General features: G+C 46.9%; 1 protein-coding gene across 6 annotated transcripts in view; it reads right to left on the minus strand.

Annotated features, from left to right (window-relative positions):
• The window catches only part of LOC106574540 (vang-like protein 1), a 41,277-nt gene that overhangs the window by 13,999 nt on the left and 15,255 nt on the right, over window positions 1-12,023 (minus strand). For 5 of the 6 annotated variants that reach the window (XM_014150494.2, XM_014150492.2, XM_045697671.1 and 2 more), the window contains exons 3-4: window positions 10,810-10,939; window positions 145-576 (exon numbers count right to left, since the gene is read on the minus strand). In XM_014150494.2, the coding sequence (XP_014005969.2) occupies window positions 145-576; window positions 10,810-10,939 (562 nt within the window). Of the gene's footprint in view, window positions 1-144; window positions 577-6,304; window positions 6,573-10,809; window positions 10,940-12,023 lie in introns of those variants that run through there. The other variant, XM_014150495.2, reaches the window with a different exon arrangement.

Genomic DNA, 12,023 nt, shown 5'->3' on the forward strand with positions numbered 1-12,023 from the left:
TGTGGTACACACACATTCATGACAAGAGAGTCACACAGATGAAAGCAATGACGTACAAACGGAATACTTGAAGAGGCAGATGTGGTGAACAGTAATTAGATGCGTTAAACACTGATTGTGAGTCTCGCTCTCTCCCTGCTGTACCTGTGAGTCCAGTATCCTCACGCCGTAGAACAGCCAGTAGGACACGACAAAGAGCAGCACCAGCACGGCCAGCAGCGCTCTGAACACAAACACCCGGGGCAGGCCGGCACGCGGAGCCCGGAAGAACAGCGCCCATACGGCCAACAGCAGTATCAACAACTTAAACGCCACGGAAATAAAGAGGCCCTCGCAGGCCGTGCCGCACACCAGGAGCTTGTCAGGCCAGAGGAGGTGGGGGAGAACCAGGAAGGCCAGGGGAGTGAGGAAGACCAGCAGGCCCAGAACCACAGCCAGGGTCAGGGTAAAGTAGCGCCGGCAGTCCAGGCCCACGCTGTCCTCCAGGTCCTTGGTGATCCGGACAATGTCCTCTTGGGACAGGCTGTGTTCCGACGTCCCCGTGACGGCCGTGGTGGTCTCGCCCCAGTTGTCATCCTGGGAGGAGGGAGGGAGGGGGAAGGAGGACGGGAGAAAGAGAGAAGTCAGTGTTAAATACTGTAGCATATAATGATTTTACTACTAGAGTCAAATTTATTAGTGACAGGAAAAGTTATAAATCTGGCAAGTCAGGATGGAATTTTCTACTCTAGGCTCATTTCCATAGACAGCTTAAAAGCTGTGCTCATTTCCGTTCAAAAGTCAACCAGGGAGGGGAGGACGAGCAAACAAAGAGTTACAGAACGAGAGAGAGAAAGACAGGAAATGGAAAAAGAAAACAGCGAATGGAGTGACTGCCAACTGGGATACACGAGGCAAGGCACTGTCTGTGTTTTCTGGCAACCACAGATAATAAAGGTCATTTGTGGCTGGCGAGAGCTACTAAAAACAACACAGATAAGAGCCTTTATAACACTGTACCAACACATGCCCACAGTGTACCCTGATAACTGAGCAGCCAGGGAGGGCTGCCCAATAGAAACCAACGGGGAGACTGGACAGACAGACCAGAGACCATCTAGATGCTCTTTCCCTCATTCCCCAACGACAACAGATGGAGCCTGATTTGATTTCCTCAGCAGAGGACTCCAATTTAAAATCAGCAGGCAGCTAAAAATAGCACGGAGGGGAGAAAAAGTGAATTCATGTAGGATGCATTTACCATCCATCTGAGATGGGGGATGGCGGGGGGGTCTCTTTGTCCCATGGCCCTAGTATTTAAAAACAGCACAGGACAGGCAGGAGGAGGCAGAACAATAGAAGGCCAAGCTTTAGTGACACTCTATCCTAGTCGGAAAGATGCAGCAGCCAAAGTTAATATCCCACTGTAATCAGGCCAGCTCAGTGTCCAGAGACAAACTACATTTAGTTAAATGTTGCTGTTGTGGGTTCAATAAATTAGAATTGTGTTTGATGTCCCTATCCCAAGCCACTTACAGACAACCCACCATGGTTATTACACTGTGTTCAACTTCAAAGGAGGTCAGATTTGAATGAAGTCAGAGAGAACCAAGTGAGGCATATAAAATCAATTTGTATTTGTCACATGCGCTGAATACAACAGGTGTTGACCTTACAGTGAAATGCTTACTTATAAGCCCATAACCAACCATGCAGTTGAGAAAAATACCAACAAAAAAATTTAATAAAAAGTAACAAATAATTAAAGAGCAGCAATAAAATAACAATAGCGAGGCTATATACAGGGGGTACCGGTACAGAGTCAATGTGTGGGGGCACCGGTTAGTTGAGGTCATATGTACAGTTGAAGTCAGAGTTTACATACACCTTTGCCAAATACATTTAAACTCAGTTAGGATCACCACTTTATTTTAAGAATGTGAAATGTCAGAATAATAGCACAGAATGATTTATTTCAGCTTTTATTTCTTTCATCACATTCCCAGTGGGTCAGAAGTTTACTATTGCGGTTTTGGAGCAGTGGCTTCTTCCTTGCTGAGCGGCCTTTCAGGTTATGTCGATATAGGACTCGTTTTACTGTGGATATAGATACTTTTGTACCTGTTTCCTCCAGCATCTTCACGAGGTCCTTTGCTGTTGTTCTGGGATTGATTTGCACTTTTCGCACCACAGTATGTTCATCTCTAGGAGACAGAATGCTTCTCCTTCCTGAGCGGTATGACAGCTGCGTGGTCCCATGGTGTTTACACTTGCGTACTATTGTTCATACAGATGAACGTGATACCTTCAGCGTTTGGAAATTGCTCCCAAGGATGAACCAGACCTGTGGAGGTCTACAATCTTTTTTCTGAGGTCTTGGCTGATTTCTTGTGATTTCCCCATGATGTCAAGCAAAGAGGCACTGAGTTTGAAGGTAGGCCTTGAAATACATCCACAGGTACACCTCCAATTGACTCAAATGATGTCAATTAGCCTATCAGAAGCTTCTAAAGCCATGACATCATTTTCTGGAATTTTCCAAGCTGTTTATAGGCACAGTCAACTTAGTGTATGTAAACTTCTGACCCACTGGAATTGTGATACAGTGAATTATAAGTGAAATTATCTGTCTGTAAACAATTGTTGGAAAAATGACTTGTGTCATGCACAAGTAGATGTCCTAACCGACTTGCCAAAACTATAGTTTGTTGACATGAAATTTGTGGAGTGGTTGAAAAACGCTTTTTAATGACTCCAACCTAAGTGTATGTAATCTTCGAACTTCAACTGTACATGTAGGTAGAGTTATTAAAGTGACTATGCATAGATAATTACAGAGTAGCAGCAGCGTAAAGGGGGGGGGGGGCAATGCGAATAGTCTGGGTAGCCATTTGATTAGCTGTTCAGGAGTTTTATGGCTTGGGGGTAGAAGATGTTTAGAAGCCTCTTGGACCTAGACTTGGCGCTCCAGTACTGCTTGCCGTGTGATAGCAGAGAGAACAGTCTATGACTAGGGTGGCTGGAGTCTTTGACAATTTTTTGTGGCTTCCTCTGACACCGCCTGGTATAGAGGTCCTGAAAGGCAGGAAGCTTAGCCCTAGTGATGTACTGGACCGTACGCACTACCCTCTGTAGTGCCTTGCGGTCGGAGGCCAAGCAGTTGCCATACCAGGCAGTGATGCAACCCGTCAGGATGCTCTCGAAGGTGCAGCTGTAAAAACTTTTGAGTATCTGAAGACCCACGCCAAATCTTTTCAGTCTCCTGGGGGGGACAAGGTTATGTCGTGCCCTCTTCACGACTGTCTTGGTGTGCTTGGACCATGTTAATTTGTTGGTGATGTGTACGCAATAGAGACTACACCTCTGTCGTCCTCCGTTCCTACAGGCTGAATTCCAAGCTGTGCATCCATCCTTTTAGTAATGAATCCTCTCATATCATTACTTTCTGCCAACTCAAGCAGTCCAAGGGAGGGGTTGACGACACACAGTCAAATGTCCAAGTTCTTATCTGAAACAGTAAAACTGACCCACCTGACAGATAACATTCCTGATACAATCCTGACCGATAACACAACCTAACGGTCGTAAATAGCCATTAGTCTAGTCAGTCTAGCCTCCAGAGACTAATCCTTATAATGGACCAATGGGAGGGCTGTAAATCACAGTGTGGAGCTGCTGTATGACCTTTGGGGTGAAGAGGTCACAGGGTCAAGACATTGGCGGTTGTTATGCAACTGCACATTTAGGTGGAAAACAAACATCCCCATCCGATTGAATGTTCAGGTCACATGGCTGGCTTGAATTGCACCATTCAACACTGGAACATATTTCAGTGCCATTTCAACAGTTCCATGCTGTGCTTTTGATATAGGAGTCAGCTGACCCCATTGTGTAGTTTCCAGGTGGTGTTGAGCATCAGCACCTTGACTATCACCACAGACCATAGCCAGAGCACTGAGATCCTCTACTCTCCACCTCCCCACTGAACCAGGAAGAGCAGTGTGTCCACAGAGAACACACCAGGGTCATTACCTGACCTACAAACCCAAACCTGCCACAGTAATGAGTGGGGAGAGGGGTGGAGGAGGAGAGGCAAGGGAATTGATGCAGCTCTCAACTATGTGTGTGTGTGTGTGTGTGAATGTGAGTGAGTGAGAGTAGGGGAGAGGGAGAGGAAAGAGGGGGGAGAGAGTGTGTGTGTGTGTGTGTAAGAGAGCCCTCATTAACACTAAAGGGTGTTGAAGAAGTCCTTTGCCACTCCATGCTGAGAGTATGAAACAATGGATTCTTCAAAACATAGAGAGTGAGAGAGAAAGGACTTGCATGAATAGAATGATTTCAAATAGAGAATGAGAAACCCATTTTAAATCAATCTCATTTTGATGAAGTGATCTAGAGAAACACTCCCTTAAGGGTTTTCCATTGGTTGGCCCGTACCAACCAGGACTGGTTTAAGATAGAGAGTTTGGCGATTTTGGATGGGGAAGTTTGGGCCCTTGCCTGCCTGGGGTTTCCCTGTGCCTGCCTGAGTATAACACTGACCTAAATCTCCTGATAGGACTAGAGAATCATCAGGACGCTGATCTAATAGCAGAGAGAGGTGCATGCACGTGGCTGGCACCACTACCATTCAACATCACAGACACACAGCTGAAGGAGAGGAGGAAAGGGGGCAGACAAAATAGCGAGAGAGGAGAGCCGAAGGGAGACAGGAGAGGAGGGAGGGATTGTGGAGAATTACACCTCTTCCCCCCCCTCACACACACACCTGTGGTGATTCACCAACACCTCTATGGTGGTGGGGGAGGGGTTATACAGTGAAAAGTCAGCTGAATAGCCATTGAAACATCCAATTTGACATGTTCTCTCCCACACGCTGCTACACATTCAGAAAGAGAGGGGAGAGGAGATGGGGGAGGGGTGTAGCCATTGAAAGGAGAGGACACAGGATAGAGGGGCGTGATCAAAACTGACATCCCAACGGAAATGAGAACTCCTGTGAAATCTGAACAGACCGAGGGATTCGGAGGGAGGGACCGACAGAGAAACAGACAGACAGACAGAGAAACAAAGAGAGAGAGAGAGGTGCATAAAAACTGTAATATTCTGAGTGCTGAGAAACTGGCCAAATCTATTCAGCAATAAGACATCTACACAATCTAACACACGCTAGGCAGCCTATCAGTTAAGAGCGTTGGGCCAATAACTAAAAGGTCGCTGGTTCGAATCCCCGAGCCGGTAAGGTGATATAAATCTGCCGTTCTACCCATGAGCAAGGCAGTTAACAACACCTGCTCCCCGGGCGCCGATGACATGGACGTCGATTAAGGAAGCCTCTCTGATTCAGAGGGGTTGGATTAAATGTGGAAGACATTTTGGTTGAATGCATTCAGTTATGCAACTGAGTAGGTATCCCCACTTCCCTTTCAAACATTGCCACTCAGGACACCTTTCACTCTATTATAAAAAATGAAGAGACAATCAGGAAGGAAATGATTGTCAAACCAAAGTGTAGAAATATTAATGTCGCCAACCATTCTGTGTGTGTGTGTGTGTGTGTGTGTGTGTGTGTGTGTGTGTGTGACTAACATGTCATCGGTGGGAATCTTTCTCCACGTACAAATTAAGTGAAATACAAGACCTTTTGCTCAGAGACGGAGCACAAGCACACAAACTCCTGGGAGACGAGCGGTGTGTCTTTGTGTAACTATAGCAACATACAGGGGTCATTCCTAGAAGCTGTTAACATCCAGCCCCAACCACAGCCATGACAAGCAACGCAAAGCAAACAAAGCTGCCAATTACATGTCAAGACAGAGAGACAGGGAAGGTGGGCAGTAGCAATGTTCTACACTAACGTGGAGGAAATAGGTGGAACAGCCAGGAACAAAGTTGGAGTTCAGACTGCCAGAAAGAGAGTCAGTAGGGATAAATAGGACTTCTCCAGGGGAAATGACTTCTATTTAAACTAAACACTTGTCCTCTAACCCTCCTATCACATCGTGAGATGGAGCTCATTTTGAACTTCATGTAAAATGACCATAAGATTCCAGCTTTGTCATCACAGAGCAGATTTCTCCCTCCAAAAAGAAACGGCCATTTTGAAATCACTTCTAAAACAGTGGTCTCACAGACCACAACAGCTACACCAAAACCACTGTCTCTCAGTGTATTTAACAAATGCACGCACACTACTTGAACACGAATGGCTTGCCAGTTGCATGCATGTCAACTCCTTGTATCCAGACCTCTAACATCCACTTAGATAGAAGGAAATGTTACAGCCCTTGGCCATCCAACACAGTCCGTGGTTACTGTGTCTTACCTGACCTGACTCTGTGCATGGCCCTGGGCTGAGAGCAGGAGTGTCCCCAGGTGGAGAGCTGGAGTCGTCCTCTTCCTTGGAGGTCTCCACCACCATCTCCTCCATCCCCATCATCACCTCCATAGTCTCCATCAAAGCAGAGAGCGGAGAGCTCATGTCGAAACAGCAAACTTTTACATGTAACAGCGTCGCCCAGCCAGGACAGGGAGAAGCTTGGCCATAAAGATCCAGCTAGTGCATCTCTCCACGCTGAGACAACCTCTCTGCCTCCACCACTACCGGGCTGCAGCCTCACCACTAGATCACCCCATCACGCCCCGAGAGAGATTGTACTGTATGGGCGGGTGTGTCTCTGGGTTTAATGTACAGGCTTTGAAAAGCAACACACACACACACACACACACACACACACACACACACACACAGAGAGAGAGAAAGACAGAGAGAGACATCCGATGGGATGTCCTAATAGCAGCAAGATGAGGGGGGAGGGGGGTGAAAGGGCCAGTGGTGGATGAAGGGGGGGGTAAATTAAACAAGCAGCTGTGCCCCTCAGAGAGACGGCAAACAAAATAATAAACCAATTAGGCTCAGAGGGCTCCTGCCTGCCACCCCTATTATACCCCCCCCACATCCCCCTCCTCCCCCCCACCCCATCTTTAAACGCTATTTTTTCTATTCCTTCACTTCCCTGGGGCAACTTCTCTCATTCTCTCCCGCTCCGTCTCTCTCCGCTCATCCTTGCCTGCTCCAGTGAAAACCACTCTCCGTCCATTCCTTCTAAGCCAGTGAGCATTACGGTGACGACGTCACGACTTGCAGCCAATAGCGAAGGGCCTGACGAGGGACCTGGGCGGTCCGGGCCAACCAATGAACACACAGGGACGACGACAGTCTTTGTACGGATTAACTGTTCATAGACATTGGATTGCAGGCTTATAACAGCCTCCATGGAGGATGGCAAAACAACCCCAGACGCCTTGCTACTAAAAGAAGGAATCATAGATACTCTTCAGATTCAGGTAAAATGCAGATCTCCAAAAAGGACTGGAGACAGTAACTCACTTCCTGTGTGAAGAAGCGCCTTCATCAACCACTTGTTTCCTGCATAGACGGCCTGGAACTCGCCTCAACCCGAGGAAAACCGTGGCAGAGCAAGGAACTTGCAAGAACAGCAAAAACACAGAATAATTTTGTTAGAGACCTCAACTAGTAGAGAAGCAGAGGCTTAACGGGAGAACAAGCCCTGCGCCACATCCAAGGTCCCGAAATCGCTACTACTGTACCACATACTTCCCCAACACAGAACTACCTGCACTCCGCTTAGAAATACAGTGTAGTCGTGTTGGTACCTCTTTACCTAACCATCTGAGAGGACATGCGGTGCTTTAATTGGACAGAATTAAGCTGGAGGGAGAGAGAGGGGGGGTAGACAGAGGTGGCGAGGTACAGTAGCGAGGTGCTTGTTATGGGGCTGGGGGATCAGAGTCTGGCAGAGTTTGGTTTGATGTCCCGTTGGCACTGCCTCCATTCTCAGGGACCCTGGCAGGAACTACATCTGCGCCCCCTTCGGCTTTCGCCTGCAGTAAATGACACGACGACGACCAATTGGCAGCCGAAAACAACAAAATGGCCCACTTCTTTAAGCCGATTCTCCTTCACTTCAATGCCGAGGTTAGGTAGTACACGATCATCACACAGACGTGAACATGTGCAGCAACCTGTGTAATATGCCTTTACAAACCAGAATTAGCCTACATGACACAAACAAGCTTTGAGGTGGAGGCCTGGAATGAGTCACACACACACACACACACACACACACACACACAGAATGTCTAATTGTTGGGTTCTAAGGCTTCTGATTTCATTGACATCCCGTGAACTATAAATAAAGTTAGATCCACTTTCTCTTTTCAAACAGCCGTCTGTCTGTGTCAGCAGGAGTGGTGGGAGGTGGAGGGCTGTTCATTCTCAAAGAATGCTTCCTGGCTTATATATATACACATCTCATGTTTCTCCTGGGTGCCACTTCACATAATGGTAGAGCAGTGACGACCTAGAGTGCATTCCTCAGCTGCACAACTCTGTTATGCCAGAGACGAGTACTTCAGAAGTCCCCATTCCACATCTATGGTCTACCGTTACAACACTGATATAATGTATCGTAAGTACACACGAGTAGTCGAGACGAATAGGGACCGCTACTGTTTTCTTGCCTGGAGAGTGTTGAGCATTAGCGCACTAGCGTAGCCTGGAGGCTGGAGCTTTGGAGTGGTTCCCTCAATGGCAGCAGTTCAATATTGTAGCAAACAGCTCTGTTCAAACATCACTGCAGAATCACCAACAACTGCACGCTCATAAAACTGTCAAGACAAAATGATGTGAAAAATTGAGCATATTGAGACCAACGACCTAATTCGCCAATTCAAATTCTGTACCCAAACGCACAATGACAAACATAAAGTATAGCTTACCGTATGAAGTATTTACTCAGTGTCACACAATAAGTTTTCCCTGACAAGCTCAACAGCAAACAACCCGAAACACACACACACACAGACACACACACACACACACACACACACCCAGACAAAAACAATTCATTCTGGAGGGCTGGTTATAGCAGAGTAAGAGAGGGCCACAGCTGCACTGAGATGTCACAGCTTGTTGAGGGCTGGCACCCTCCTGACAAACACAACCCCTCCTGACAAACACAACCCCTGCATCTGGGCTCACACACCGTGTCAAAGACACCACACAGTACACACACAGTGTCAAAACACAGAAAATACTCACACATACACAGCGCTACAGCCAACCCCCAGACACACACACACACACACTAACCAATTACACAAGGTGAAAAGCATGCGAGTATGTCTGGATACATATTTCCAGGAAATAAGCCTCCAAATTCAAAATGACGGTCCGAATCATTGTTTAAAAGTTGTGCAGCCGGCCACATGGGAATGTCTGTACTAGGGATGTGCACGGTTACTTGAATATTCGAAAATATCCGAACGGACGTTTGTAATCAAATACTTGTATGGGTATTCATTTTAGCGAGCAAAAAAATGATTATAGGCCTATTTAAACACTGAAAAAGCTCTCTAAATGAAATTAAAATATCCATGTGATGTGACATTGTTACATACAAGGATATACCATGACCTTTCAAATGACTAATTTAATAAAACAAACTTGTCAATGTAGTTTATGGCGCGACCCATAAAGAGACCGGTAGCCATCCGGTAGCCTTGACGTATGTAGCTTGTCGTTTATGCCTTTCACTAATGCAATGCCAGATGGAATAAAATTACAGAAGTAAAAGCGAGCTAAATGAGAAGTAGTAGGCTACAACGAACTATCAACACGTAGCCTGTTGTTTTATCTGAATGGGGTTGGGGAGAAAGCTCATGATGTGGCCTCAATTAGCTTAGCTAGCTTCTCTAGGCTACTCCAGTCAAGATAGATATGGGATGGCCGCTACAGGTTAGCTAGTATTGGCTGTAGCATAGTTGCACTGGCTACTGCTTCTCCCCCCTGTACTGTGGGACCGGCAGGGCATGTACGCCTGTTGAGGCGCTTAATATATTACACACGTGCGTAGATACATGAAAAGTACTAAAAACACACCCTGTGTAGTGCGCACAAGTCTTGTTCATCCGAGTAAGAGAGTTTGCCAAGTGGGTCAGTAAAGGTTAGTGTAATGGTAAGAGAAGGGCTGGTAGTGGTAGTGTTGCTCTGGGCTATACTCTACTGTAGTGAACATAGAATCTGCACGTGGATGGCAAAATCTCTTGTCCTCCAGTCTGTGTGTAAGCCATAACATCTGAATCTGTCCAACGGTCTGTCTTGCTGTTAACATCTAATTTTATATCCCTCTCTTTTTTCAAGGGCCAGGCAGACCTAGCACTCAAAGCCCACTTTCAGCAAGACTTTATCAGCCAAAGCATGAAACCCTTAAAGCCAGAATGCCCAGTGTTTCGCACCAGAGACTATGTGCACATTGATCAGCTAGCTGTACAACACAAAAGGGACATAAACACACTGTGTGTGATCTGAAAGCCTCAATCAGGCCGGTGAAGTCCTCAGCTCAACCAGAAAGGCACAGGGCTTATCAGGACCGGCTGGTGGATAGATTGACTTGCTCCCATGATTGGATTTATACACGTGCATTTGATGCATACATTTGTATTACAAAGAAGTTGTTTACCATAAATCCAACTACAAGCACTGATAAACAGTCATGTGAGCTGAGCTGTCCACCGACGCATACTGTATGTGCCCTTGCCTTTATGATTATCATCATAATGAGGCGTTGCACAATAAATACAAATCAGGGTAAAAAAACAACATAGGAATATAGAAATGGAAAAGTTGAGTTGTCATGTGAGAAAAAAAGGTCAAGTTCATATTTGGAGGGTTTCCAGAAATGTGGTTTCTTCCCTGTAGAGTAGTTGTGGAAATATGGTGGGGTAGTTGTGGAGAGATTGGCCTACCTGGACCTCCTCCCCCAGTACAGATGAGTCTCCCAGCAGCGGTTCTGCTGGCGGTGCGTTGATGGTGACAGACTTCTCCGAGCGGCTGCCATCCTTGCTGCGTGACTTGTGGTGGTCGCGGCTGCGCTCCCTGAGAAACAACGACAGGTACACCGGGTGAGTCGACGGGTACGGGGTTACCATGACAACCAGCAGACCAGAGGAGAGGATAGGAAGAGAGCATGTCGGCGTGGCGATAGCAACCGACTGCCACAGACGGGATTTCCAGTACGAGCCTCATGTTATTTCTCTCTCTTTGATTCTCATTCTCTCCCTCTTTCCTCCATAGCGTCAGCAACAACAGGGTTATAGGAGCCTTCATAATCCTGCTGGCTTTTACTTAGAATTTCTTTAGTCTTTTCTCACAGTGTCCGTATGCAGGGGCTTAGCTGAAAACTCAGACACACACGAAAATGCTAGAACAGGCAGACGCTGTTTGAGTCAGAAAAGAGGACCAGGGGACCAGGGGAATAGAGGACAAGGGGAATGGAGGATCATTCATTTAATTTAACCCTTATTTTACCAGGTAAATTGACTGAGAACACATTCTCATTTACAGCAACGACCTGGGGAATAGTTACATGGGAGGGGGGGGTGAAGGAGCAAATAGGAAGCTGGGGATGATTAGGTGGCCATGATGGTATGAGGGCCAGATTGGGAATTTAGCCAGGACACCGGGGTTAACACCCCTACTCTTACAATAAGAGCTATGGGACCTTTAGTAACCGCAGAGAGTCAGGACACCCGTTTAACGTCCCATCCGAAAGACAGCACCCTACACAGGGCAATGTCCACAATCCCTGCCATGGGTTATTGGGATTATACATTTTTTGACCAGAAAAAAAGAGTGCCTCTTACTGGCCCTCCAACACCACTTCCAGCAGCATCTGGTCTCCCATACAGGGATCGACCAGGACCAACCTTGCTTAGCTTCAGAGGCAAGCCAGCAGTGGGAGACTAGGGGACCAAGGGGAGTAGAGGACTAGGGGACCAGGCTTTTACCTGCTGATGCGTCTAAAGGTGGCAAAGCATTCTTTATTCCATTCCTTGCCTCCCACATGACCCAACTACCAACCAAACCGCTGTGAACTCGCCTCTACTTCACCTCACTTCCTCCCACGTAAAATCTCCCCGCGAGGGCTATTAGCGGATCCGACCCCAGCGCTGACCCTCTT

This window comes from Salmo salar, chromosome ssa16 (assembly GCF_905237065.1).
Source record: "Salmo salar chromosome ssa16, Ssal_v3.1, whole genome shotgun sequence".
Taxonomy (NCBI): Eukaryota; Metazoa; Chordata; class Actinopteri; order Salmoniformes; family Salmonidae; genus Salmo; species Salmo salar.